The sequence below is a fragment of the Athene noctua genome, chromosome 11 (genome assembly GCF_965140245.1).
Source record: "Athene noctua chromosome 11, bAthNoc1.hap1.1, whole genome shotgun sequence".
NCBI classification, from domain to species: domain Eukaryota; kingdom Metazoa; phylum Chordata; class Aves; order Strigiformes; family Strigidae; genus Athene; species Athene noctua.
In genome coordinates this window covers 9,461,687-9,484,319 of record NC_134047.1, presented here as the reverse complement: position 1 = coordinate 9,484,319, position 22,633 = coordinate 9,461,687, and the positions used below count along the sequence as shown (strand labels likewise).

Genomic DNA, 22,633 nt, shown 5'->3' with positions numbered 1-22,633 from the left:
CTCAGTTTTCAATTAAAAACAGTTCAGCTTTTCATCAGTAAAAACTGAGGTCCATACTGCCAAATAAAATAAGTCCAGGTTCTTAGCTGGTTTAAACTGGATGAGCTCCACTTAGCTTCAGCTGACCTGCACTGAATTTTACTTGCTGGATTTTGCCTGTTACATGTCTTTCCTTCTCTAAGACAGACATACAAGCAGACTTGCAAGGGATGTGTCTGAGAGACACATTGCTATTCTGTACCTGTTCAGTCCTAGATCCACAGTTCCTGCAGGTGCAAGTAGGATCCTGCTCATACACAGATTTATCGGGTTTTTTTCTCCTTTGGAGTCTGCATTTATGTTTATGCCTTGCTGCTGGAGCATTTGCACTAACGGACAGGGGATTTTTATCTATTTCCTTATTCTAGCATGCTGTAAAATAAAATTTTAACACCCAGTAAACAAAACTGAGAGGCAGTTTGTTCTCAGTATAATGTTTTTTGTGACAAGACAGTGTGAAGTAAATGGTATCTACAAGCACCATGTTCTTCCCTTGGTGTTCCTGGTAATTTTAGAACTGCAGTTATGTAGCTGAGGAGGAAAGTTACAGAGACCCATTGGGGTAGCAAAAATTTGAATGAAAACCTCCAGCAAGATAGTTGCTGGTGATTTTATCATGTTTCCACATTTAGGTTCTTCTAACACTGAGCCGAATCTTGAAGAAACACCGAGAGCATTAATCACACTGCTATATACTTTTCAGCTCTGTTTTGGCAGCCTTTTAAAAGTCAAAGCTAAAAATACTGAAAACACTCTAGGCTTAATGGGATTTGAGTTAAGAAAAAGGATAGCACAGAAAGAAAAAGACTGAGAACAAGTTGTGTTATGGCTATACTTACTGAGGTCCCAATGTAGGTGAGATAACAAAAGGACTGTTCATCTGAGTTAAAGGTGCACCTGATCTGAAGAGGAGTCATCCCTTGTCCTCTGAAAAGTTGGGCAGGTTTTGAGGGACTTTCCCCCCCTGTACTGGAATACAAATGAACAAACCTGTGTGTGGTAGGTTGACCTTGGCTGGATGCCAGGCGCCCACCAAGCTGCTCTATTACTCCCCTCCTCAACATGACATGGGGGAGAGAAAATAAGATGGAAGAATAACTCATGGGTTAAGATAAAGGCAATTTAATAAAGCAAAAGCAAAGTCTGTGCATGGAAGCTAAGGAAAACGAGATTTTATTCTCTACTTCCCATCAGCAGGCAATGTCCAGCCACTTCCCAGGAAGCAGGGCTTCAGTATGTGCAGAGTTTTCTCTGGAAGACAAAGGTTGTAATAACAAATGCCGCCCCCTCCCCTCCTCTTTTCTCTTAGATTTTATTGCTGAGCAGATGTCATATGGTATGGAATCTCCCTTTGGTCAGTTGGGGTCAACTGTCCCAGCTCTGTCTCCTTCCAATATCTTCCCAACCCCCAGCCCACCGGTGAGGGGGGATGTTGGACAGACAGCCTTGATGTTGTGGAGCAGCAGCAGCAGCCAAAACACAGGTGGTTATCAACACTTTTCCAGCTACCAATACACAGCACAGCTCTATGAGGGCTGCTGTGGGGAAAACTAACTCCATCCCAGCCAGACCTGATACACTTTGTCACTTCAACCACGGCATAAGGGGAGGAAGTGCTCCCAGAGACAGATAGATCCTTGGCAGAGCAGAAGCGCCTAAGGGTTATTGCAGAACTACTTTTGTCTTGGGGCAAGCCCAAGGTTATTTTAAAACATACTGGGGGCTTAAACAGCCCCAAGTTCCCTCTTCTCCCTGCTTTCCTGTCTGGACTGGGTGCTCCAGGGCAGTGGAGAATCCTCGACCAGACCCACAGAGTCAGAGACACTGGTCCAGCTTAAGGATGTCCAGTCTCCTTTCCCAGTCATGGAGGTTTGTGCGCTTGGCCAATATCATCCTTTATAGAAATCATCAGGGCTGCACATGGGCCATAGGCAAAGTGTCAGCTGATCGCAAGAGACTCTCAGTGACTTGTAAGGGCAGGCAGCAATCACCATCTCCCAGACTCAGAACACCTCCCAGTATTTTCAGCTTAATAGCCCAAACCTTAGACTTGAATCAGCAGTTCATTTTAGGATACAGACCATAAAAGCTTAAATAGAGATCAGCAAGTAAATCAGACTTTTTCCCCACCTCTGCCTACTATTTTAGTGTTTTACGTGGCTTCTGCCAGTTGTTCTCATGAAGACATTAAAAGACTGAAAGTTGAGAAAAGCATAGGAGTAGCTGGCTGCGGTAATAAAATACATTTCTTCACTGATTTTACAGGCTGTTGTAAAGTTGTTCCCATGTGACTGTATTTACTCACTTCCAAGTCACATTTTTTTCTATCACTAAAGAGGACTGGCGAAAAATAAAACCTTTTCTAAGCTGTTGTTCCTTTCTCCACTTAATGCAGAAGCACTGATTATCCAGCACCCAGAAATTCAAACGGATAATGATGTTTGGACACTTTGTATGTCTATCACTTCTGAAGCCTACTGCATGCTGTAAGATTGTTATATTACAACCGTTATTAGACATAGACTCCAACGGCCTGGGTTTAAGCCACCTGGATAAAAATGTGAAAGCACAGGCTGTAAATCCAAGCAATATTGTATTCTATTGAATCCTCATACCAAAATTCTTCCTGCAGTTGCAGAATCCAGTTTGCACTAATTAATTTGATGCTGAAACCCCAAAATGGATTCTGAGCATCCAAGCCAAGTTATGGTAGTAACACAGTGCTCTTACTGATCTCAGTGGGCTTTAGTGTTATTGCTATTGAGTGGAGCTGAGATGTAGAGAAGTTAAGTCATTTCTGTGGTACTACATGAAGTTAATTGTAGGATCAGGAGTAAGACTCTTGACTATTTGCCTTAAAGCCATTGCTCCATTTTATAGCCTAAAGGCACCACTGAACCAAGTAAGCCAAGGAGCTGAAGGCCATCAGCAGAGCTGTCTCTGTTTCCTCAGTTCTTGGTTTGTCTGAGCTGGAGGAAATGCACAGCTGCCACTAAACTTATCTCAGCTAATTGAGATCATTAAAGTGATTCTGGTTTACTGCAACTGGAAATCAGTATTTATGGTGGGAAAGCAAATACTCCAATTCCCATGTCCTGAACTCTTCATGTCCCTCGTTTCAAAAAAAATATTTTAATCCCATTGTGTAGAGGCTCAGGCTTGCAGAGGCACTTGAGGATCGCCCAGGAGCAGCACACATTTTTGGGCAGATCAAAGGGTTTTGTCTCAGGGCTGGAACTTGTGAACGGGTCAGTACTGCTGCTGGGGACAAACTGGACTTTGAGGCATGGTGTTGCACTTTGCATCCTTCATATCCCCATTTTTAAAATAGGGACAGTAATGTAAAAGTATGTAGCAAGCAAACACTTAGCAGAAACCGAATGCACGTGTGAAAGTGTGACTAGTCTGTTGTAGAAAGTGTGATTTATCTGTTGTAGAAGGTGAAAATGTGGGAGTTGCTGTACCTGCAGCTGGTCAGGACAGCATGTGCTGCAAATAGCTGCCTGTTGCTCTCAACACCCTTTTCTTGGCTGGGTGCTAAATCCTTTTTTCTAACATGGCACTGACGCATTGTAGATGACCATGGCCCAAATTAGCAAGGTAGGGGCATTCCCCAGGTCTCCTGCAGCCTTTTGCTTTCTCCTCTGTGCCCAAGATCTGTTACTGTACCTTGTGTCTTTCTTCTTGGTGGCTGTACTGGGATGGAGACCAGTGGAGCACCAAGGGGGATGGAAGGCAGTGTCATGGGTCTAGTTTACATTGACAAGGTAAACAGCAGGGATATACGAATGCCAATAAACTGGAATTGCTGGGAACGTAGCTTCAAATCCTAACTTGGACGTTAATTTTTGCTGGCTCATGTTTGAACAGGGACTTGGAGCTAAAGGCGGGCAGCATTGCTGCCTACACCTGCTCTCCTAACACCTTACACCTGCTCTCCTAACACCTTACACCTGCTCTCCTAACACCTTACACCTGCTCTCCTAACACCTTACACCTGCTCTCCTAACACCTTACACCTGCTCTCCTAACACCTTGCCTTCCCGAGGCGGGTCCTGTCCTGGCTGTGCCAAGGGTGGGACTAGTTACCTTGTCTTTACAAGCCAAATATAAAATAAGTAAAAGCTGTAGCTGGGGAAATCGAAAGGATCCCCAACCTGCTCCCAAGCCCAAACTGTCCCCAGCCCCGCTAACCTGCCTGAACGCCCCCGGGCCCCACCCGCGCCGGCTCCCGCTCTCCCGCTCCGGGCCGGGTTTTCCGCGGTGCTGCCGCCCGGGACGGGCACGGCCCCGCCCCGTCCCCGCCCCCGGGGCGCGGCCCCGCCCCCGGGGCAGCCCCGCCCCGGCCGCCCGCCCCGCGCCGCCGAGGGCAGGTAAGGGCCGCCGGGGGCTCCGGCTGTCCCGGGCCCCGCTCCGGGGTCTGTGAGGCGGGGGGAGGCGGCGCAGCCCCCGGCCCGGCAGAGGCGGTGGGTGCGGGCGAGCGAGCGCCTCGGGTCCCCGCGCGGGACGGGGCGGCCCCGGGGACCGGAGCGCGCCGCCGGCTCCGGCCAGACCTCTCCCGCTGCCCGTGCGGGGAGAGCGGCCGCGGTGGCGGGCCGTTGGCTCCCGGCTGGGGTGCCGCTCCCCGCGCTCCCGCCCGTGGGGGCCCGCCGGAGCCAGCCGTGCCCCGGGGGCCCGGGGCGGCCCGCGGGACCTGCGCGGCCCGGCGCCCCTGTCCCCGCAGCGGCGGAGCCGCCGAGGCGGGCGAGCGCGCGAGGTTTGACAGCGGGTGCTGCGCGCAGGCACCGGGCGCGGCACGTGGGGCGGCCTCGATGCCGTGGCGGGGGGAAGGCAGGCGCGGGCCCGGCGCCGTGCCGCGGGCGTGCTCTGCCGGCGGCTCTCCGGGTGAGCAAAGCGCCTTGCGCGGCCTCGGCCTGGGTAGGCTCTGGCGTGGCGGGGGGCGGGAGGTGTCCGTGCCCCCTGCTGCCCTTCGGGTTGGGGCTCGGGGCCGGGGCGGGCTGGCGGTGCCGGGCCTCGACTTGGGGCACCGCGCTCCTGAGCCTAATCGGGGCTTCGGGCCGTGACCGAAATAAAAGCGTATTTCGTCTTGCTTTGGTGAGTTGTGTTATCGAGGCCTTCTGCAATTAGTTATAGAGTGGTTTTGTGGCCTCTGTTAAAAACAAGTTTGGGAGGCAGCAACAGGTTTTCAGAGGAGGGATACCAGACCAAAGGTGCAGCTGTGTTAGAAAATCTGATGTGAAAAACTTGAAAAATAAAAAAGGAAAATCCTACAAAATAAGGGGTACTGCTGGTGCTTTATAGCACACTGTTTGTTACTGCTTCCCGACTTCACGCTGGAAGCTACTTGTGAAAACCTGGAACATAAGTGTCATTTCCCTGTGATTTCTCCTGCTGTGTTGTCTGTATTTCCATAGCCCCCCCCCCCCTTCATCCTGGTTTTATTTACTTCCTTATTCATGCGTAATTCTTGTAAATAGGTGTCGTGGCAACAAAAGCAGCATTTATTAATTTCTCATTAACTTGCAGCCAGCTCTCTGGTGTGATCAATGCTGTTGTATAAGCAGTGGTAACCTGCGGCCACTGCTATTTTGTTTATGATGTCTGTCTTGGATTTCTTTGGTGGGAATAATTTTTAAATAAAATAGCTTGCCATGAAACTTATCTTCCCCAGTGACGTTATAGACCATTCTGTGCCCCCTGGGCAGACCACAGGGTATAGTCAGGATGGTGGAGATCTACTGTCCTACCACTGTGAAACTTCTGTGAGGGTGTCAGCAAGCAAGGATCAGTTGGTTATGAGGGCTGAACTCATCTCCTTTACCCTCTCCTCCTTTCTCTCTTCCACTTTTAGCAGAATATCTGAGAAGTTCCACATGAGGACCCAAGTTTCTGCTGTCCTGCACAGTTCTGTAATTGAAGTGCAAACTTGTTTTTTTCCTCCTGAACTCATAAACCATGTCCTTTAAAATGGGCCTACATCACTGGGAAAGAGGCAGCCCTTGCCACGGCATGGCACAACATGGACAAAGTGTTCATTGTACAGCAGGCTCGCTTTGATTGCATTTAGATCAATATTGTTATCTATGCTTCAGAGATGTAGGGGTGGAGAAAGAACAGTAATTAATGTTTGCAACAACGTTGAAAGGAGTACATAGCTGTCCTGAGGGGGTCAACAGGTAGCAAAGCTGCATAGAGGAATAAGTGCCTGTTAGTGACTCTTGAATCAAAATCAAAGTTACTTTTTCGCAACTTAATGGTGCAGTTCATGTTGGAGGGGAGAAGACAGGTGGCACTGGGTTAACAGGTCCGTGAAGCTCACTTACAGAGGATGCTGTAACTGCCGGCAGCTGCTCTGGGTGTCTGCTTGAATGTGCTTGCCTGACTTCAGCAGGTTCAACCCAAGCTGTTGCATCCTCACAGACATGCAGCTTGCCAGGCTGAGCAAAGCAGAGTGGTCAGTAGCGTGGAGTGGTCAGTCACTGGGCGGACATCTTAACCCTCTGCAGTATAATGTGTACTTTACATGACAGTATCACCATAGCAGGTTTATAGTTGTCACTGCTCAGATAAAAGCTCCAAATCTTACTCAGCTTGAGCACCTACAAATAAAACTACATTGTTCGATGGTACAGGTGATCTTGTTGTTCTTATCCAATCTTATCTGTCTTCCCTACCTCCCTGCAAGATTTGCTAAGTATTCATGGTGCTGCACAGATGGAAGAAACACCTTGTCTGTGCAAGAAAATGGTACCAGATGATCATCTGAAACTGATTTTATTTTTAGTCATTTAATTAATTTGGTGCAATCTGTGTCTGGATTTCTCACTTGAGTTTACCTAAACTTTATCTTGAGCTAAACTAAATGACAGTCCATGTCCATGTGCAGATTTGTGCTAGTTTAAGCACATCCTTTTATAGCCATGCCTGTAGTTAATTAACCTACTGTAACGTTCTCCTATAGAGAAAACCTAATGTGAGAACTGTGCCTTTGTGATGAAATCAGTGTGGCATCTGATTTAATTAAGTAATTAATTTCCTTGTGAATTCAGACTGCCCAGCTCTGGTAGTATTAGCCTCCTCACGCCTGTGGGTGTTGTTAATCACCCTTCACTGGGAAGACAAGATCTTTCACCTAACTGAGCACTGCAGGGGACAGAGTGGAAACAGGTGCTTTCTTTTTCTTCATGTAGGTAACAAGTGCTGCCAGAGAGACCTCCTGTCCCATTCAAGTCATCCAGCTCCTAGAGCACATACATGGCTTCAATAACTGAATTAATGACTGAGTCTGTGATTGCATTGGAAGGTTGCATTATTCCGGGAGGGAGAGTGGCCAGTTGATTAAAAAATATTCCCATCTATGAATTTGTTTCCTAATTGAAGAAGATCTGTTACAAAAGGTGAAATAACATCTTCAGTAATGGGATTACTCTCCCTGGAGTTTCCTTTCACTGTATCTCAAAGTGACAAAGTAAAATGGTTTTATTTAAAAACGTAGCATAGTGCATTTCTGTACTCAAACCAGGCGCAGCACAGACCAATCCAGGCCTTAGCACATGCCTGGAAATTAGAAGAGAAGGTGTGGATCCCAAATCAGGCATGGACTTGAGCTTTGTTTTTCCTCCCCTTTCATAATGTGGGGGCTGACCCTAGACTCAGGACATAGCCCCTCTGTATTTTGACATCACAAACTAGAAATTGCGGATCAGGAGAGTACTTCTTGGTATGTTCTTTCCAAAACTCTCCTTTTCCCAGATATTGGAGGGAATGACACATTCCAAATATACCTCCTTTTAAGCAATGATGAGATGTAGCCCACTGTTTTCCAGTTACCTTCATTCCATTTTTGAGTTATTTCAGAATCATCCAAGTGTGGCTGAAGCTTAAAAATAATCATTGACCAGCAGGAAGGATCCCTCAGGACGCAGTTTCCTAAACAAACAGAACTGGTTTCCCATGGGATTTAGCGCCATGCTCTGCCTCGTGCATCAAGCTCAGCAGGCAGAGGTGTACAAAGGAGCTGGGCTCTGCGAATTTTTGACTTCCGAGCTCCCACCGTATTACAAAACCAGGGTTTTTTGGGGTTGTTTTTCAACAAAATTAGTCTGATTCTGAGGACTCCTAACCAGCTCCAGGCGGGTGGACAGGTGTTGCAAGCTCAGTATTACTGGGGCGTAACAAGCAGGGTCAGGAAAGCAATTTATGTCATGTCACCACTGGAGGCAAACAAGGAGAAATTACATTTGGAAGGAAGCAAAGTTGAGATCAGCAAATATTTTTCAGGGTCAAAAATAAAAGCCAGAAGTTCTCATGGGTGGTTGCTTTTTTCTTCATCTTCCAGCCCTGCAGTTTCTTTATTTGAACTCAGCCAAAACTTATCTTCCATCTCCCTTTTTCATATTGAAAATATCCAGGTTTGAGGATGAGTAAGTGATAAATGGGGACAGGGAGGTGATTAGTCTAAATAACCTTCACCTGCAGTGGTCTAGCTTTAGGCTGCTAACTTTTGGCTATATTTAGTTGTTGGGTTTTTTTCAAGTGTAACGGCTGGGAAGATGCTTTATGGAGTAACCTTCATACCACATGACATCTAAACCACTGCTAGCAGGGCAGCTAGGTTTTGAAGCTGATACAACCTGTCCTCTCTCCCTCGGCTCAGAGGGAATCCTGAACACCAGGATCTTTCTCTGATAGAAACGTCAGTGCAGCAGCAACGCAGCCCAACTTGCATGAGGAGCTCTGAACTGGCTCACAGCTAAGCCGAGGGGATGAAGGCTTGTTGCAAACTAATAAACAGGGAATTGCAAATTCTTTTAAAATTCTGTTTTCTAGAGGATGTAAATGCAGATTTAGTGCAAACCTCAGCACGGGCCTCTGCCCCCCACCCCAAAGCCAAGTGCTCTTGGTGGTGTGGGAGTGCTTCCCTCTCGCCTCCAGCAGAACTGCCAGCCTGCCTGCGCTGGCACTGGATGGGGGCAGAGCGGGGCTAGCTGGGTGACAGACATAGCAAGGTTTCTGAAATACTGGCATCCTCTCTTGCAGCTGAGACACGACTGTCCTTGTTCAGTGGGATATTAGAGGATTTTTCGGTGTCCCAGGCGGCTGTGCTTGTTTATTTGTGTTCTGGCAATCCGCAGAATTACAATGAACTACATCCTGCAAGATCTGCAAATAGTCCCCACCTATGAAATAAACAGAAGTCTCAAATATTTAAACTAAAGCATTGGATTATCAGTTTATTACCGGTAAAAGGCCTTTTCAACCTTAAGGAGTCTGAGTCACACTTCTCCTCTGATGCGGTTTTTTTTGGTGATGCTGGCTCTAGGAAATAATGGTTAGGACTGAAAAGCTTAGTCTTTTGATTACCCTAGGTGGTAACCATAGGATGGCTCATTTAATTAAAAATGGGTAAAAGGAAGTAAATTCTACGAAATGCAAATTCCACCCATGCAGTTCTTTGCTAGAAGGAGATGGGTAGAGTTCAGTGTAATTACTCATGTAGTAGTTACATTGTATTGGGTAGAAATGCATAAGGGAGGAAAATCCTTATGCATCATTTTTTACAAAAGGAAACTGAAGCCTTAACAAAACCTGTAATATTGTAGGTCTCATACCTTCTTTGGGAGCAGTGGTATTTCTGAGGCTGAGTGCAAATAAGCAGAATTTACCCACTTCTAATGTGGTCAGTGGAGCATTTCCTCAGTTACGCATTCCCCACATGCACTGAATAGGGGAGTTTATTAGGTTTTTTGACTTAGTATTTAGAACAACAGTATTGTTGTTCTAAAATATCTTCTACTGGATGATCTCAAGGGGCTGGGCTAGAGACCCTATTGCTTTGATAAATTCCTGTAATTCCTCTGCGCCTAAAAGCATCTCAGGGCCATTCTTGATCAACGGATGTCCTTCACTAAAGCTGCTCAGGGGGAGGAGGAGGAAAAAGATGTTAATAAAACAGCTAAGATTCTCCATCATGCTGGACATTATTGGAAAGTGTAATGTGAGACAATGACCGAAACTGAGCGAAACCATCCAAAGCTGTGCTCACAATGAACAGAGCAGTGGTTTTTGTGCGAATAGCCATTGCTAGGGCCAGAGCTGCTGTCCTCCAGCCTGCCCCTCAGGGCCTGCCCAAGCTGCCCTCGGTGGTGGTTACTGGTAGGCACCAGCTGGCACCATTATGTCTGAGGCGGGAATGGCACATCGTATGATGAATAGAGAAAAACCTGTATAAAATCTGTGATTAGTTGAGCTTGAGTAATTTTGGTGTTTGGATATATGTGAGACCAAACCAGCCTGGCATTGCCAGAATTTGGCCTTGACATTCCTTGCGTGATGGTAACAGATGCATTTATACATGGACTGCTCTGGGAGACCACAATTGCCTGCTTTGTTTGAAGTTATTCTTTATCTTATCAACTGTCTCTCATCTGAAGGCCATTTCTATATGACTTAGTTGCTTAAGAGTTTTTTGGGCAGGAATAGTAGAACTTTTTCCTTTCAGTGGGACAAGTCAGACAAAATAGCATTGCAGACAGTGCAGTCACAGCATTTTTAGTGGAATAGCTTTTCAGGAAACAGTTATCTATATTCTCTGTTCTCATAACTCACAGCTGCTCTTGATCTGCGAAGGACTAGACAGTTCATAGCTACAAGTGGCATATTGCAAATTAAGAGAAAAGTATGCACCATGGAAGAGCTCTTACGATGCTGTGGAGCTTTGCTTTGCAATGGCTAACCAAAAGGCAGGTATTTTATATATTTGTTTCTTGACTGTGAGAGGGAGAAAAAGGGTTAGTGGTGTGACTGTGTCCACAGGCAGAATATACCTGGGTAGGGGGGTCTGCTGTTCAGCCATGCACCTTTTCAGCAGGACAGCCCTCGGCTGCCTTAGGAGCCCCTGAATTTCAGTGGGAGGGTTACACACTGACTGCACTCGCTGTTATCCAATTTGATACTTTAAGAGCAATGTTTGTAGGCTTGTGCAATACTGTTCCTGTCTGTATTATTGCACCTTGAGGGCTTGTTCATGTGTAAAAGGGAGCACTTACATCAGTCGAGCTGCCACAGGTCTAAGTGAGACTTACACATGTGGCTCCCTTCGGCTGCGGCAGCGCCATCGGCTCACAGCTTCCTAGCCCAGGACTGCCATTTCTCTTGGTGACTACGGCTGGTGCAGGCTACAACCAACAGCAAGCTCCTGCGCTGGGCAGAAACGGGGATTGCACAGTTCCCTTTCTGGCTGCAGCCGCAGCACTTGACTCGGGGCAGGGAGACACAGTCCAGCTCTCATGAACAGAGGGTTTTGTGCTGGTTTTCAGCCCATCTCTCCCAAAGAGAAAGACCATCCTATAGTATTATGCCTATGAGCATTATAACGGCTGTCAGTGTTTTGCCTGTAAAATAGCGATGGCAGCACCTCTGCATATTTCGTAGTACTGACAGAAGAAGAAATCAGATGGGAGGATGAGTGGGGCTAGATCTTCCAGTATGAGACAGGGAGAGGCACAAGGCTGATCATGGATTCTGTACAGGTATGGCTGTTTTGGCACTAAATCTTTCTGGTACTGTTAACTACCGCAAGTATTCAGAACTGCAGTATGGCTGTGGGTGCCAGGACCACATCCATCATTCTTAATACAATGCTACTTTTGGTTTGGACCTGCCCTACAAGAGCTGTCTTGACTAATAAGGGTATTGGGAAGTGTCCACACATTGTAAAGCAAAAGGAGGTTATTTCCTTACACTGTGACAGGATATGTGATAAAGAGGCATGGATAGAGGCAAGCAGCCTTTCCAGCTTGCTGCTATTTTCATCTGGCTATGAATAGCTTTGTGAGATCAGTATTATCTGTTCCGGGTTTTGTTATGTTTTGAGTAGGGATGCTTTCATATCTTTATTACATGGACCTATGTCCAGCTCTAGGTCTCAAAGGTGAGGTGGGTCTGGATGGTCCTATGCTGACCGAGGTGACGAAATTTGGGTGTTAAATACTGCCATCATTTCTGAGTTCTGACTACCAAATTGACAGGTTAAAGTGCCTAAATTCTTCGTCTTCCTTTACATGCAGCGCAGCATCTGGTCAAATATATCTGCATGGCCTGTGGTATATATTATTAATCTGTGCACATCCCAGCACTGGGGAGGAAAGGTGCACATGGAGAAATCAGAACTGAGACTGGCGTGCCCTGCAGATGGTCTGTAGATAATTTGTGTCTGTAGGCAGATGACAGCGAGAGCACTGAGCTGGTACTGTGCATCTGAGCAGTTTGTGCTCAGGTTAGCTATGAAGAACATTAACATAGTTCTGTTTTGAGCTGGAGCCGAGTTAAACCTCCCAGATATAAAATGAAAATGCAGCACAAAGAAGGCAGCAGTCCCTTCAGCATATGCCTTTCCAAAAGGGGCTGTGTTTCATGCCTGCTAGGCTAAGCAAGCATTTAATTTTCACCTGATAAAACTATTTGAAAGAGTTACTTAAAAAAACCCAAACAACACCCTTGTCCACTGTATTAAAAAGGAAAAACTTGGAGAGAATATATCAGTTCAGGCCAGAAGTCTGAAACATACCTTCCTTCACAAATAGCTCTTCTGCAGAAACCCTACATGGGATTAGTCAAACTATTTATTTTGGAAAGCGCTCCAGAACTACACCTTCTGAAGCTTTTCCTTGCAGGTGCAGCTGCATGCCCTTGACGGCAGGGCCAGCAGGCTCCCAGTGAGAGGAGGCAGAACCGTCGGCACAGGTAATTCAGTTGATTTTGATCATATGTGTGGGGACACCAAGGAACAAGGAAATGAGCATTGTCCAGGCTGCAGGCTGTCCGAAGGTGCTTTCACTCGGTGTGCCCCAGGGCAGGTGGGCTCCCTGCAAGAGGATGTTGCCCTCTGCTGCAAAAGATTGGTGTTTATTTGCCCCTTCACTTTTAGGGGTTGGATATTGGGTTGGTGCTAGGGGAATGCATGTCAGTCTGCCACCTGATGCTTTGCTGAAGGGGAAAAGCGGTGGTTTTGGACAGATCACAAATTTCTGTCTCAACTGGTGTAAATGGGAGTCTCGATCCACACTCAGCACCTGGCCTTTCCTGCTGTTAGCTGCAAAACATGTGGGGACTGCTTTTTGCCGGTGCACAGTCCAAGCAGCTGACAAAGGGAAGGTTTACTCCTTGTATTAGTATCCCTCTTAGCTTTTCTGCAGGTGATCAGAGCTCCCCTCTTTCCAAGGGCTTGGCAGAGCCATTAGCTGTGCCCCATGTGAAGGTTTTGCCACATTGTCTTTCTCCTTCCCGGCTGCAGAGCTGCAGCTGGGCATGGTTCACACCACCTCTTGTGGCACTGCAAAACCAGTCTTGCAGGTGAAGATACCAGGAGTTGCAGATGTTGGAAAAAGCCTTTTTGCACCCAAACACTGCTAAGTAGTTCTGTAGTAAGCTGGATGGGGAGCAGAGAAGGGTGTGCGGAATGATCAAAGGACCCTGAGTAACACCTTGAATGAGCAAACAACAAACTTCCTTTCTCTGGAAGAGAAACTATGGCTGTGACACAGGTCTGCAAAATGAGCAACATGGAGTAAGTGAATGCAGAGAAATCCTTACAGGGTTTTCTACTAAAATACTTGGGGATATCAAATGAAGCAAGCAAGTGGCAGGTCAAAACAAAACAAGGGCAGATACCTTTGTGATGCTATGGAGCTTTGAGGATATTGCAAATGCTTAAAATCAGTGTAAATTCACAAAGGGATTAGAAAAATCTGTGAAATGCTGCGACATTGCTCCTCTTTCTGGGAGTCCCTGCCCTGTACCTTGCAGGCAGCTGGAGTGTGGGGTGGCTTGCTGTGCTCTCTCTAGCCATATGCTGTTAGTCCTCCTTGAAGATAAGCTAGTGTGTTAGACCTTCAGTCTAGCCATGTATGGCCTTTCCTGTATTTTTAAACTGGATACTGAATATCTGTTGAGAGGTAAGGTGTGCATGTCCCAGTATGCTGTTTTAACAGAGCAGCCCTCACTTCTCCATCGGTGCTTGGGGTCGGGGTTTGACAAGCTGCACAGCAGGCTAACACACCATCATGGATCTCTCACTAGAGCATTTGCTTCTGCTTGAGGAGGCAGCCACAGGAAATCGAATGCAGCCAGTTATGCCACATGATAGGTCATGTTTCTGCTTGCCTCCACACCCAGCATTTGTCAACACAGCTGGGCATGCAAGTTGATCTCTTTGTGATGTTCTCTTCTCCAGAAAAGCAGTTAGAGGGGAGAAAGTCCTTTGGACATTCAGTGTATTCCTCTGCTCCGAGTTACAGTCTTTCCTGTAGCCATGATAATCCATTTTGCCCGTCTGCTTTGTGGTGACCAGCGTCAGGACCCAACAGGGCTGCTCCCCTGCACTGGGCCATCATGGTGGTGCAGCACCTGAGAGCAGCCTGAGTTTGCTCTGCACACTGTGCATCAGTCTTTAAGCGGACACTGCTAATCCAAATGCAAACTTGCTCTTTCATGACTCTCCATTTTGCTCCTGTTTCCAGAGAGCAATCCTGACGTAGGAGTGGTCCCCCACATGCAGGAGGGAAGGAGCGTGCAACTTTGATTTTGCTTGTCACAGTTTGTCCAAAACCAATTTGCATCAGTGGGCTAATAAAGGTGCTTGCACTTTAGAGGTCCCAGTCTAGGGTAGAGTCTGCCCCAGTGCTGCCTTACAAACCTGCAAGGCCTTTGTGTTTCCCTTCCCTGCTGTTTGCAGAGGTGGCGAGGGCTGGACAGGACACACAGAAAGTGGCCTCGTCTGTGTGAGACTCACGGGCTCCTGGCTTTCTTATGGATCTGTCAATTTAGTTGTTCGTACTGCATCATCCCTGTGGCTTCCAAAGTGTTTATTAACAAGGCGTTGAGAGGGAGAGGATTATATGCAGTCTAACAAAGCAAATCAAAGCTGTGTGGTGCTGCTTAAGGAGTGGATGCGAGAGCTCTAGGATTAAGCAATCTAGGGGAGTGGGTGATGTTTAGTGTGCCTGCTTGATAACATACTGTACATGTCAGTTGATTTTTATCCTTAATCTATTGTGCTTGCAGATCCAAGTAAAGAAATAACACGCTCTCCCTTGTGGCTGTGTACCTGAGTGGTTAATGGTGGGATTCTCCTGTTCCAAGCCTCTGCAGCATCCAAGATGCAGCAGCATGGTGCACCCATCAGAGGCTGCAAAAGCTCGAGGTGCAGCAGGGACAGCCCTGTAGCACGTATGGAGATCATTTCCCAGCCTTGTCTATTCCTGCAGGCCTGGGTTGACAGCTTTGCAGCTCCTGAGGCAGCCAGCAAAACCTCCAGGTGGAGCGGTCTTTTGGACCAGCTCACTTTCCCACAGCGAGTGCATTAAGTGGTTTGATTTTTAACTATTTAAAACAAAAGAAGGAGTTGGCTGTTTGGTTTCTGTTAACCTTTTCTTTCTAATGTAACTATTCAAGCAAGATGAAACATTCTCAGGGAAAAAAAGGCTATTTACAAAGAAGTAGCCTTTATTCTTTTTCTAAGTGACTACTGATGAATAAATATGAGTCTTTGCTGAAAATGTTTTCTGAAGTACTTTCAGCCCACACATCGTGGGTTTGTTAAAAATAAATAAAAGTTCTAGAGAAGCAAATACTGTGAAAACTGTGTCCCTTGATACTTTTTTTTAAAAATAAAGTCTGTCCCAGAAATTTCTGTAAATGTCTTTGTAGAGAAATAGGATTGTGCCTGAGAGCCAGCAAGAGTAGATGGTTGGAACCAAGCATGGAAGAGCTGTGCCAAGCTGGATGAAATGGAGGTTTAAACAGTAGAGATTCATCAGGGATTTTTATTACTGTTTCTGTTTTAACTATTGAGAGTGGCATATCGGTAGTTTCTCAGATGATAAAGGCTATAATTGTAGTGTAACAAGCACAGCCATACTTGCCTCAGAGAAATATGAAATGTTGTGTCCTTCCTTCCAAAAATTTTCTTCAAATAATTACAGTTTTTATGACAATGCCCATTTCTTGTATGAGCCTTTTTATGCAGTGTTCTGTGGCATTTCTTTGTAAGCATTAAGGTCAGATGCCAATTCTTCTAACAGTTTGTTACACCATTATGAAAAAAGCAAACATTTGAGAATGTATCATCCATAAAATAATGTAAATCTGTGAAGTTATGTCAAATGAGCAAAGTTCAGCTGAAATACTTCTGCTCGACTTGGGACATGCCAGTGGAAGGAAGACATGCACCATGTGGAGACACTCTAAAGAAGAGTTGACAAAAATGATGAAGACCCCAGCTCTGAGGAACCTGAAGGAGCTGGGGTTAGTTGATGTGGAGGCTGAAGCGTAAAACCCTGTGAGGATGGCTGCAAAGTGACTAGCCCCATGGTGGGTAGGAGGGGCTGAGATTAGGGAGATGTGGGGTAGGCAATAGGAAGAAGTTGCTTGCTGCCAGTTAGCTAAGCACTGAAACAGGTGACCCAGGAGGGCTGTGGTTGCCATCCTTAAAGGGGGAGCTTAGACAGACAGACAGTAGGGGTGATACAGGCCTTGAGGTTAGGGAGTGGGCCTGATGACCTTCAGATCAGGTTTGCCATGAAATCTGGAATTTATTCATTTTTAATGACCTGACTGCCAAGGCTGTGGCTTTGGGAGAAATAGCCAAGTATGATGAAACCCACAGTCACCTGACGGGCTTGGAAACAGTGGAAAAATCCCATCTGGTGAGCTAGAAACGAGCAGAACTTCTGCTCCCTCAAAGGTGTGCCTTATTGCCCTCAAGTTGACCAGGAGAGAGGAAAAGGAATAAAGTAGCAAAGCAACACATGATTTACTCTTCCTCCATACCTATCTGCAGCGTCTGGCCGTTTTCAGTGTCTGTTGAAACACTAAGTGATCTGCACCCATACTGTTTAAATAGCAAATATCAGTGCAGCTTGAAGCAAAGTGCACACATATTAGAAAATGAGCAGCCTCTGGTATTTCATAGCATAACATGCAGCAATAACACTTGCAGGTTGCTGTTCTGTCATTTTCTGATTGCTTTACAAAGGTTGGCTGCTTATCCTCGGTCTTATTTAGGGCAGAAAGAAGTGAGGAAAAGAAGAATGGAGGTAAAAAGCAAGCAAGTAATTTGGTAATTTATATGTATATTTTGCTTGTAGCACACTGAGCCAACTGTTTACCTGTTAGTAAGAAAGTGGCTAAAATGGAAAACTGTCTTGGTTAGGTTAATACCGCGTGAGGAGCTGTAGGACAGGGAGGAAAGTAGGGCAGCTTGTTTTGGAACTTGTGCTGAAGAACAAATAAAAACCCCCAATGTACACATTCGGTTACCATATGTCGCACTTATCATAAAAGGCATCTCGGTGTTATTTCTTTGCAGGGATGCTTGAACTCCCCGGAGGCAGACTTCCCCGTTGAAGAAAGCGCATGCCAGAGGTGCTGGGGTTGCCGTTGGTGAGACGAGCTTTCGTGCCTGTTCAGGCAGCTAAGGCAGGCGGCGAGCTCGCTCCTTCCCGTGCTTGCCTGTTTGATTGACGTTGGCTTCCAAATCGCTGCGACTGTGCCTGAAGAAAAGCAAAGGAGCATAATTTTGCTGAGAGAATTTTCCTGGCAGGGGAAGGAATGCAGTGCAGAGAAACTGCCAGTGAAGAGCCTGGAAGTGCAAGTCCAGGTGCTAATGCAACTTCCACCCAAGTCATGCTTTTGTGAAGTCCTTTTTCTCCAGCCGCGTCTTGCTCAACACACCAGGGCGGGCTGCACAGGGGCTGCCCATGGCATTGCAGCAGTCTAAACTGGATTAGTTCTGGTGTGACAGTGCTTCAGCTGTCTGAAGAACTGAAGAAGACTGCTGGGAAGATGTTGGACTTGAGCTTCCTGACCGAGGAGGAGTATGAGAAGCTGATGAAGGTTCTGCAGAGAGATGCAGAGCTGAAGAAGAAGGATGGGGATCGTATCAGGTAAGAGAGCATGCAGTAACAGTAGGATGTGTGTTCCCCTGGGGTATTGTTTTGCTTCTTTTAGAGAGGAATGTGTGTCTGTGTCTGTGTGTATGCAACAGGGAGAAATGCATGCTGCAGCAGTGCTGTACCTTCTTGCTCAGATCCTGATGGATCTTTCCATTGCACCTCTTGCTTTCTCAGCTATCCTGCTATCGCTGCTGCCTTCTCTCTGCAGGATTATAGGGCTGGACTCTTTTTTTGAATTAATCGGCAGCCCTCGGAGATGCCAAAGGGAAATCATCCCTTTCTTGCTCTGGGGAGGAAGATGCTGATTTCTCAGTGTCAGAGGTCCGAGCAGGGGTGTAGCTGCTACCTTGTTTTCCTCACGCGGCAGCACAGAAATCCTGTAGTGTTTTAGAATGAGACTTTACATCCCCATCTCTGCTTTGTGTCCCTCCAGTGCTCTTTGAGGTGGGTGTGTATGTAGTATCCATCGTGCAGGCAGAGAGGGGCAGTGAGAGCCTACGTGATCTGCCAGCGATTTGTGGGGAGCCATTTCAGAGCCAGGCATTGCGCTCGGTTCAGCTCACTTGTCACTGGCCATCCTGGAGCTCAGGTCTGGTTGATCAGATTGCTTGTGGCTGCTGTCACTTTTTTAATGCCAGGCATTAGACCATCTGGGTTGACAGTATGCACCAGGCTCAGGAATCTGGCACCAAACTCTCCACAGCAAGAAATGAGTAGTTCAGCGAGTGTGGATGGCACTGTGCCAATTTACCCCTGTTAAGGATGTGAGTCTTCAACTTGCTGTTGAGCTAAAAAGGAGTAAGCCCCATGTAGGAGGGATGCTCAAGGCTTGAAGGGGCAGTGGGTAGCTTTGCAGCAGGCTCCAGGGAGCCTGCGTGCCCTGGCCTCTGCTCCTGGGTGAGAGCTGGGGAAACAGCACTAGTGGTGGCTTGCAAAAAGCTTGGACTTGAGGTGTATGTGTCTGCATGCTCTTACATTTCCTCTGAATTGAAACAAGGTTTCAAAAAGGTTTTATATTTTTTTGTTCTTTTGTTCTTTTTCTGAAATGCAGTAAAATTTCTCCTTTGCAGTGGAGGTTTGGGGAAAAGAATGTTTGGATCATTTCAGTTTTGTTTCACTTCTCTTTGGAAGCTGTTGCACAAAAGGCTTTCATTGGGGAGCGAAGTGAGTTAGGTCCTGACCAGGGTGGTGCCAAGTGCCCCTCACTGTCAGCATGGCTATATGCAGTAAGGCCTTTGGTGCAAGTGTGCACGCAGTTGGCTCCAACACAACCTGCCTGCTGGGCAAAATGAAGTCAATGGCATTACGCTGATCTGGTGTCAGCAAGATTAAAATATAGTCCTACATATCCTCTGGCCCAGCACCTTGAGACCCTCATGGGGGCAGATGCAGCCCTGATCTAGATGGGAGCTGTGCAGCTCCCTGGCTGTCAGTCCTGCTGGGCCCCCCAGCACTGCTGGCAGAGGCTGGAGCCCGGTTATCCCATACCTGCTCCCTTCTGGCCTTTAGGCAGCCAAATGTGACCCTTCAAGGCTCCACAGTAGTCTGGAGTTTTGCCCCCTCTTCCTGCTGAGAATTGGACTGAGGTGGGAGTTTCTTCTGGCCTCTTTGGTCTCACAGGGACCCTGAGTTGTGGTGAGCTGTGGGAGGCAGTGTCAGCTGAAAGGCAGCTAATTCAACAAGTCATGGTATAAAAGCAAAATAACCGGAGAGGGGTTAAAAGTACGGCTAGCAAACAGAGCACTGACAGGTTTAGGTGCCAAAAACCAGCCCTGGGTGTGCCCAAATGAGTTACAGTAGGAGAAGCTGTGCTCGGGAAGGAGAGCTAACTGTTTGAGTGCCAAAATTGGCATGGCAGGAGGAACAAGGAGAGGAGCAGTGTCCAGGGAGAATGTTGCAGGGACAGGTTGCTCCTCTAAATAATATGATTTGGTTTTATGGTTTGCATCAGATTTGATCTGAAAGGCTTTGCCACTCATGAAGAGATGAATAGACAGATAAAATGAAGAAGTGCAAGACCTGCAAACAGCCCCATCCCTTCCCAAACCCGCAGGGCTGCAAAGCAAATGAACAAATCTCCTTGTCAGGTGACTCTGATTTGGATTGGTAAAATCTGGAAGAGGTGAAAGCCTGTATTTACAAGGTGCTGTTCCCATTTCAGATAAAGAATAAATCAGCTTTTTTTTTTTTTTTTTAAATGCTGGTTTGGCCCTTGTGATTGCAGAGAATAATCTCTGGATCCTTCATAGTATCAGAGAAGTGAACTATATGGAGAATTGTTATGAAGGTAGTTCAGGGGAAGTCAAAATCCTTGATCTTTTGGTGCGTAATTGTTCTCATTGACTTTCAGGCGGATACAAGGCTCCATCAAGGATGAAAAGAAGAAGAAGTTTGTGACAGGTGAATGGTTTTCAGAAGTGAAGGCAAAACGGTTTCAGGAAGACTTAGAGGGGCCAGATCTACTTCGGGCATCAATTAGAAGGAAAAAGGGCAAACTAGAAAGTAAGTATGGTAGTGTGAATTTTAAGAAAACAAATTGATGGACCAGAAAAAAATGGTCAAATATGGGGGTCTCCCTGCACTGGGAGCCTGCTGGGGACCAGCATTTGTGTTGTGATAAGGGGATTGTCAGCTAAACTTTCAGTACTAGAAAAAAATACCTGATTATCAAAATCAGGACCCAAAGAAAAAATTACAGTGTGGTGGAGGACCAAGGCAAAAGCTGTTTTCCAGCTACGTGCAGTAGATGCCTTTTCTTGGCATAGAAGCCAAAAGGGAAGGGGATGATGTCAGGCAGTTTCTGGCCTCAAACTGATACATGTGGATCAAACACCACTCGCCCCTTGCCCCAATTCCTAGGGTGGTCTGACAAAAACAGACAGCTGGGAGGTGGTGGGGTTCAGCCACATCTCTGCAAAGGGAGGATGTGCCTCTCTTCTCTTGCCAAATATTTGCCCACTTGAGAGGGTCCATAGCTAGGTTTTTACATGGGAATAATTCCAAGGCACAATGTGGTTTTCAAAGTAAAAAGGGCTTTGGGGCCAAGTCTGAATGGTACCCAGTCTGCTGTGCCATAGCAAGGGTATTTGAGGGACCATGTGCTAATTTGACACAGATGTACTGTGTGGTGTTTGACATGCAGATGAACTCTCATGGTAGTATGTGAAACAGATCAAATCAGATTTGTTGGCTCAGGGCAGAGAAGAGAAGGGATCAGGCCCATGTGAAGTGAGCAGGACTGTGCTTTGAGTCCAAATGCAACCAGCCTGGAGCTGGCACTTCGTGCTGAACATTTGTGCAAAGCAGAACTGGCCATGATTCACATCCAGTCCTCAACATGAAGACAGACCAGCTGACTCGCAGCAGGACTGTGGAACCGCAGCCCAGTCTCGCACAACCTCCTTGATTACTTGTCAGGGTGTGTAATCACAGATACTCAGACGTGACTGGTGAGTTACTGGCTGCTGCTGCTCTGGGGGAGCCATGGCCCTGATAGACAGCTCAAAGCAAAGTCTACCATTGTCCCTAATATAAGGACCCTATAACTGAGCTCTGTTCTTTTGCAGTAAAGGCTACTTATATCTGAAGGTTTGTCTTCCATCTGTCCAAAATTCAAATGTCATCTCCACCAGTTCCGTTCAGTCCTCTTTCCTAAGCCCAGCTGCCCATTCCTGCTGTAGAGTAGGAGCAATATAGATCACTCATTTGTTTGGTGGGCCTCATTGGCCGTGATATTTCTGTAACATTAATTTCCAGGGTATAGTATACACCTCTGAGCTCCACATTACTTAGACACATTCTCAAAGCTAAATGCTAGCTAGGGACTTCACTATCAGAGCCTCATTTTCTTTTTGTTTTACTTATCCCTGACAGCTCTGATAACTTAGCATAGAATCATTGGAGCCTCTGATGCAGAACTGGCCCATCATATTTCATGTGAAGTTGCTTTTATCTTTAGTATTAGGGATTCATGATGTCATTAAATTTACTAATTTATCATCCCTTCAGAATGCTAAAACATAGAAAGCTTGACAGAGTTGGCTGGCCATTTCTGCAGAGCATGCTCTCTGTTTTTTGAGGATGTGCATTTGTGCTTGCACTCTCTTCATGTGCACCCTATTTGCAGGAAGAGACAGATGCTTCAGCAGCCCCTCTGCTGAGGCCCAGGTCAGACAAATGCGCTGTCATCTACAGCCCAGCTAATAGCCAGCAATGAATGGGATTCAATCGCCTGTTGCCTCGCCAGAGGCGTCAGCACCCTTAGCTTGCAGACTATTTCAAGAAAGCAAAATTTGAAGTATTGTTGATTTTAAACTTTTACTGCTGATGTGCACATATGAGATGTGGTCTCACATTGTCATCTACAATAATCTCCTTATTAATATAGTAGTAATATGCAAGTTAAGTCTGTGCATGTGCATTACTTGACTAATGCTGTTTTAAGAAGGAAGAAGCAAGTGTTACTAATATACTATAGTAATGAAAAAAATCTCTATTTTCAACTTTTTTTTTCTTTCCTTTATCTTTTTCTATTCTCAGACTTATTTTGGTAAAGTACACAGGTATAATATGACTTTATTCCTTCCTCTTATTTTTGCCACTGTCGTTTTACAGCACTGGTTGAGAATCAAGATTCTGAA

The 22,633-nt window shown here is 46.4% G+C and overlaps 1 protein-coding gene across 2 annotated transcripts in view; it reads left to right on the top strand.

Annotated features, from left to right (window-relative positions):
* Window positions 1–4,398: 4,398 nt before the first annotated feature.
* Window positions 4,399–22,633, top strand: part of LOC141964667 (synaptotagmin-like protein 2) — a 38,456-nt gene continuing 20,221 nt past the window's right edge. Inside the window, exons 1-3 of one of the 2 annotated variants that reach the window (XM_074915336.1) lie at window positions 4,399–4,412; window positions 17,408–17,984; window positions 20,344–20,495. In XM_074915336.1, coding sequence (XP_074771437.1) covers window positions 17,884–17,984; window positions 20,344–20,495 — 253 coding nt within the window. In that variant the 5' untranslated portion in view covers window positions 4,399–4,412; window positions 17,408–17,883. Of the gene's footprint in view, window positions 4,413–16,200; window positions 16,345–17,407; window positions 17,985–20,343; window positions 20,496–22,633 lie in introns of those variants that run through there. The other variant, XM_074915335.1, reaches the window with a different exon arrangement.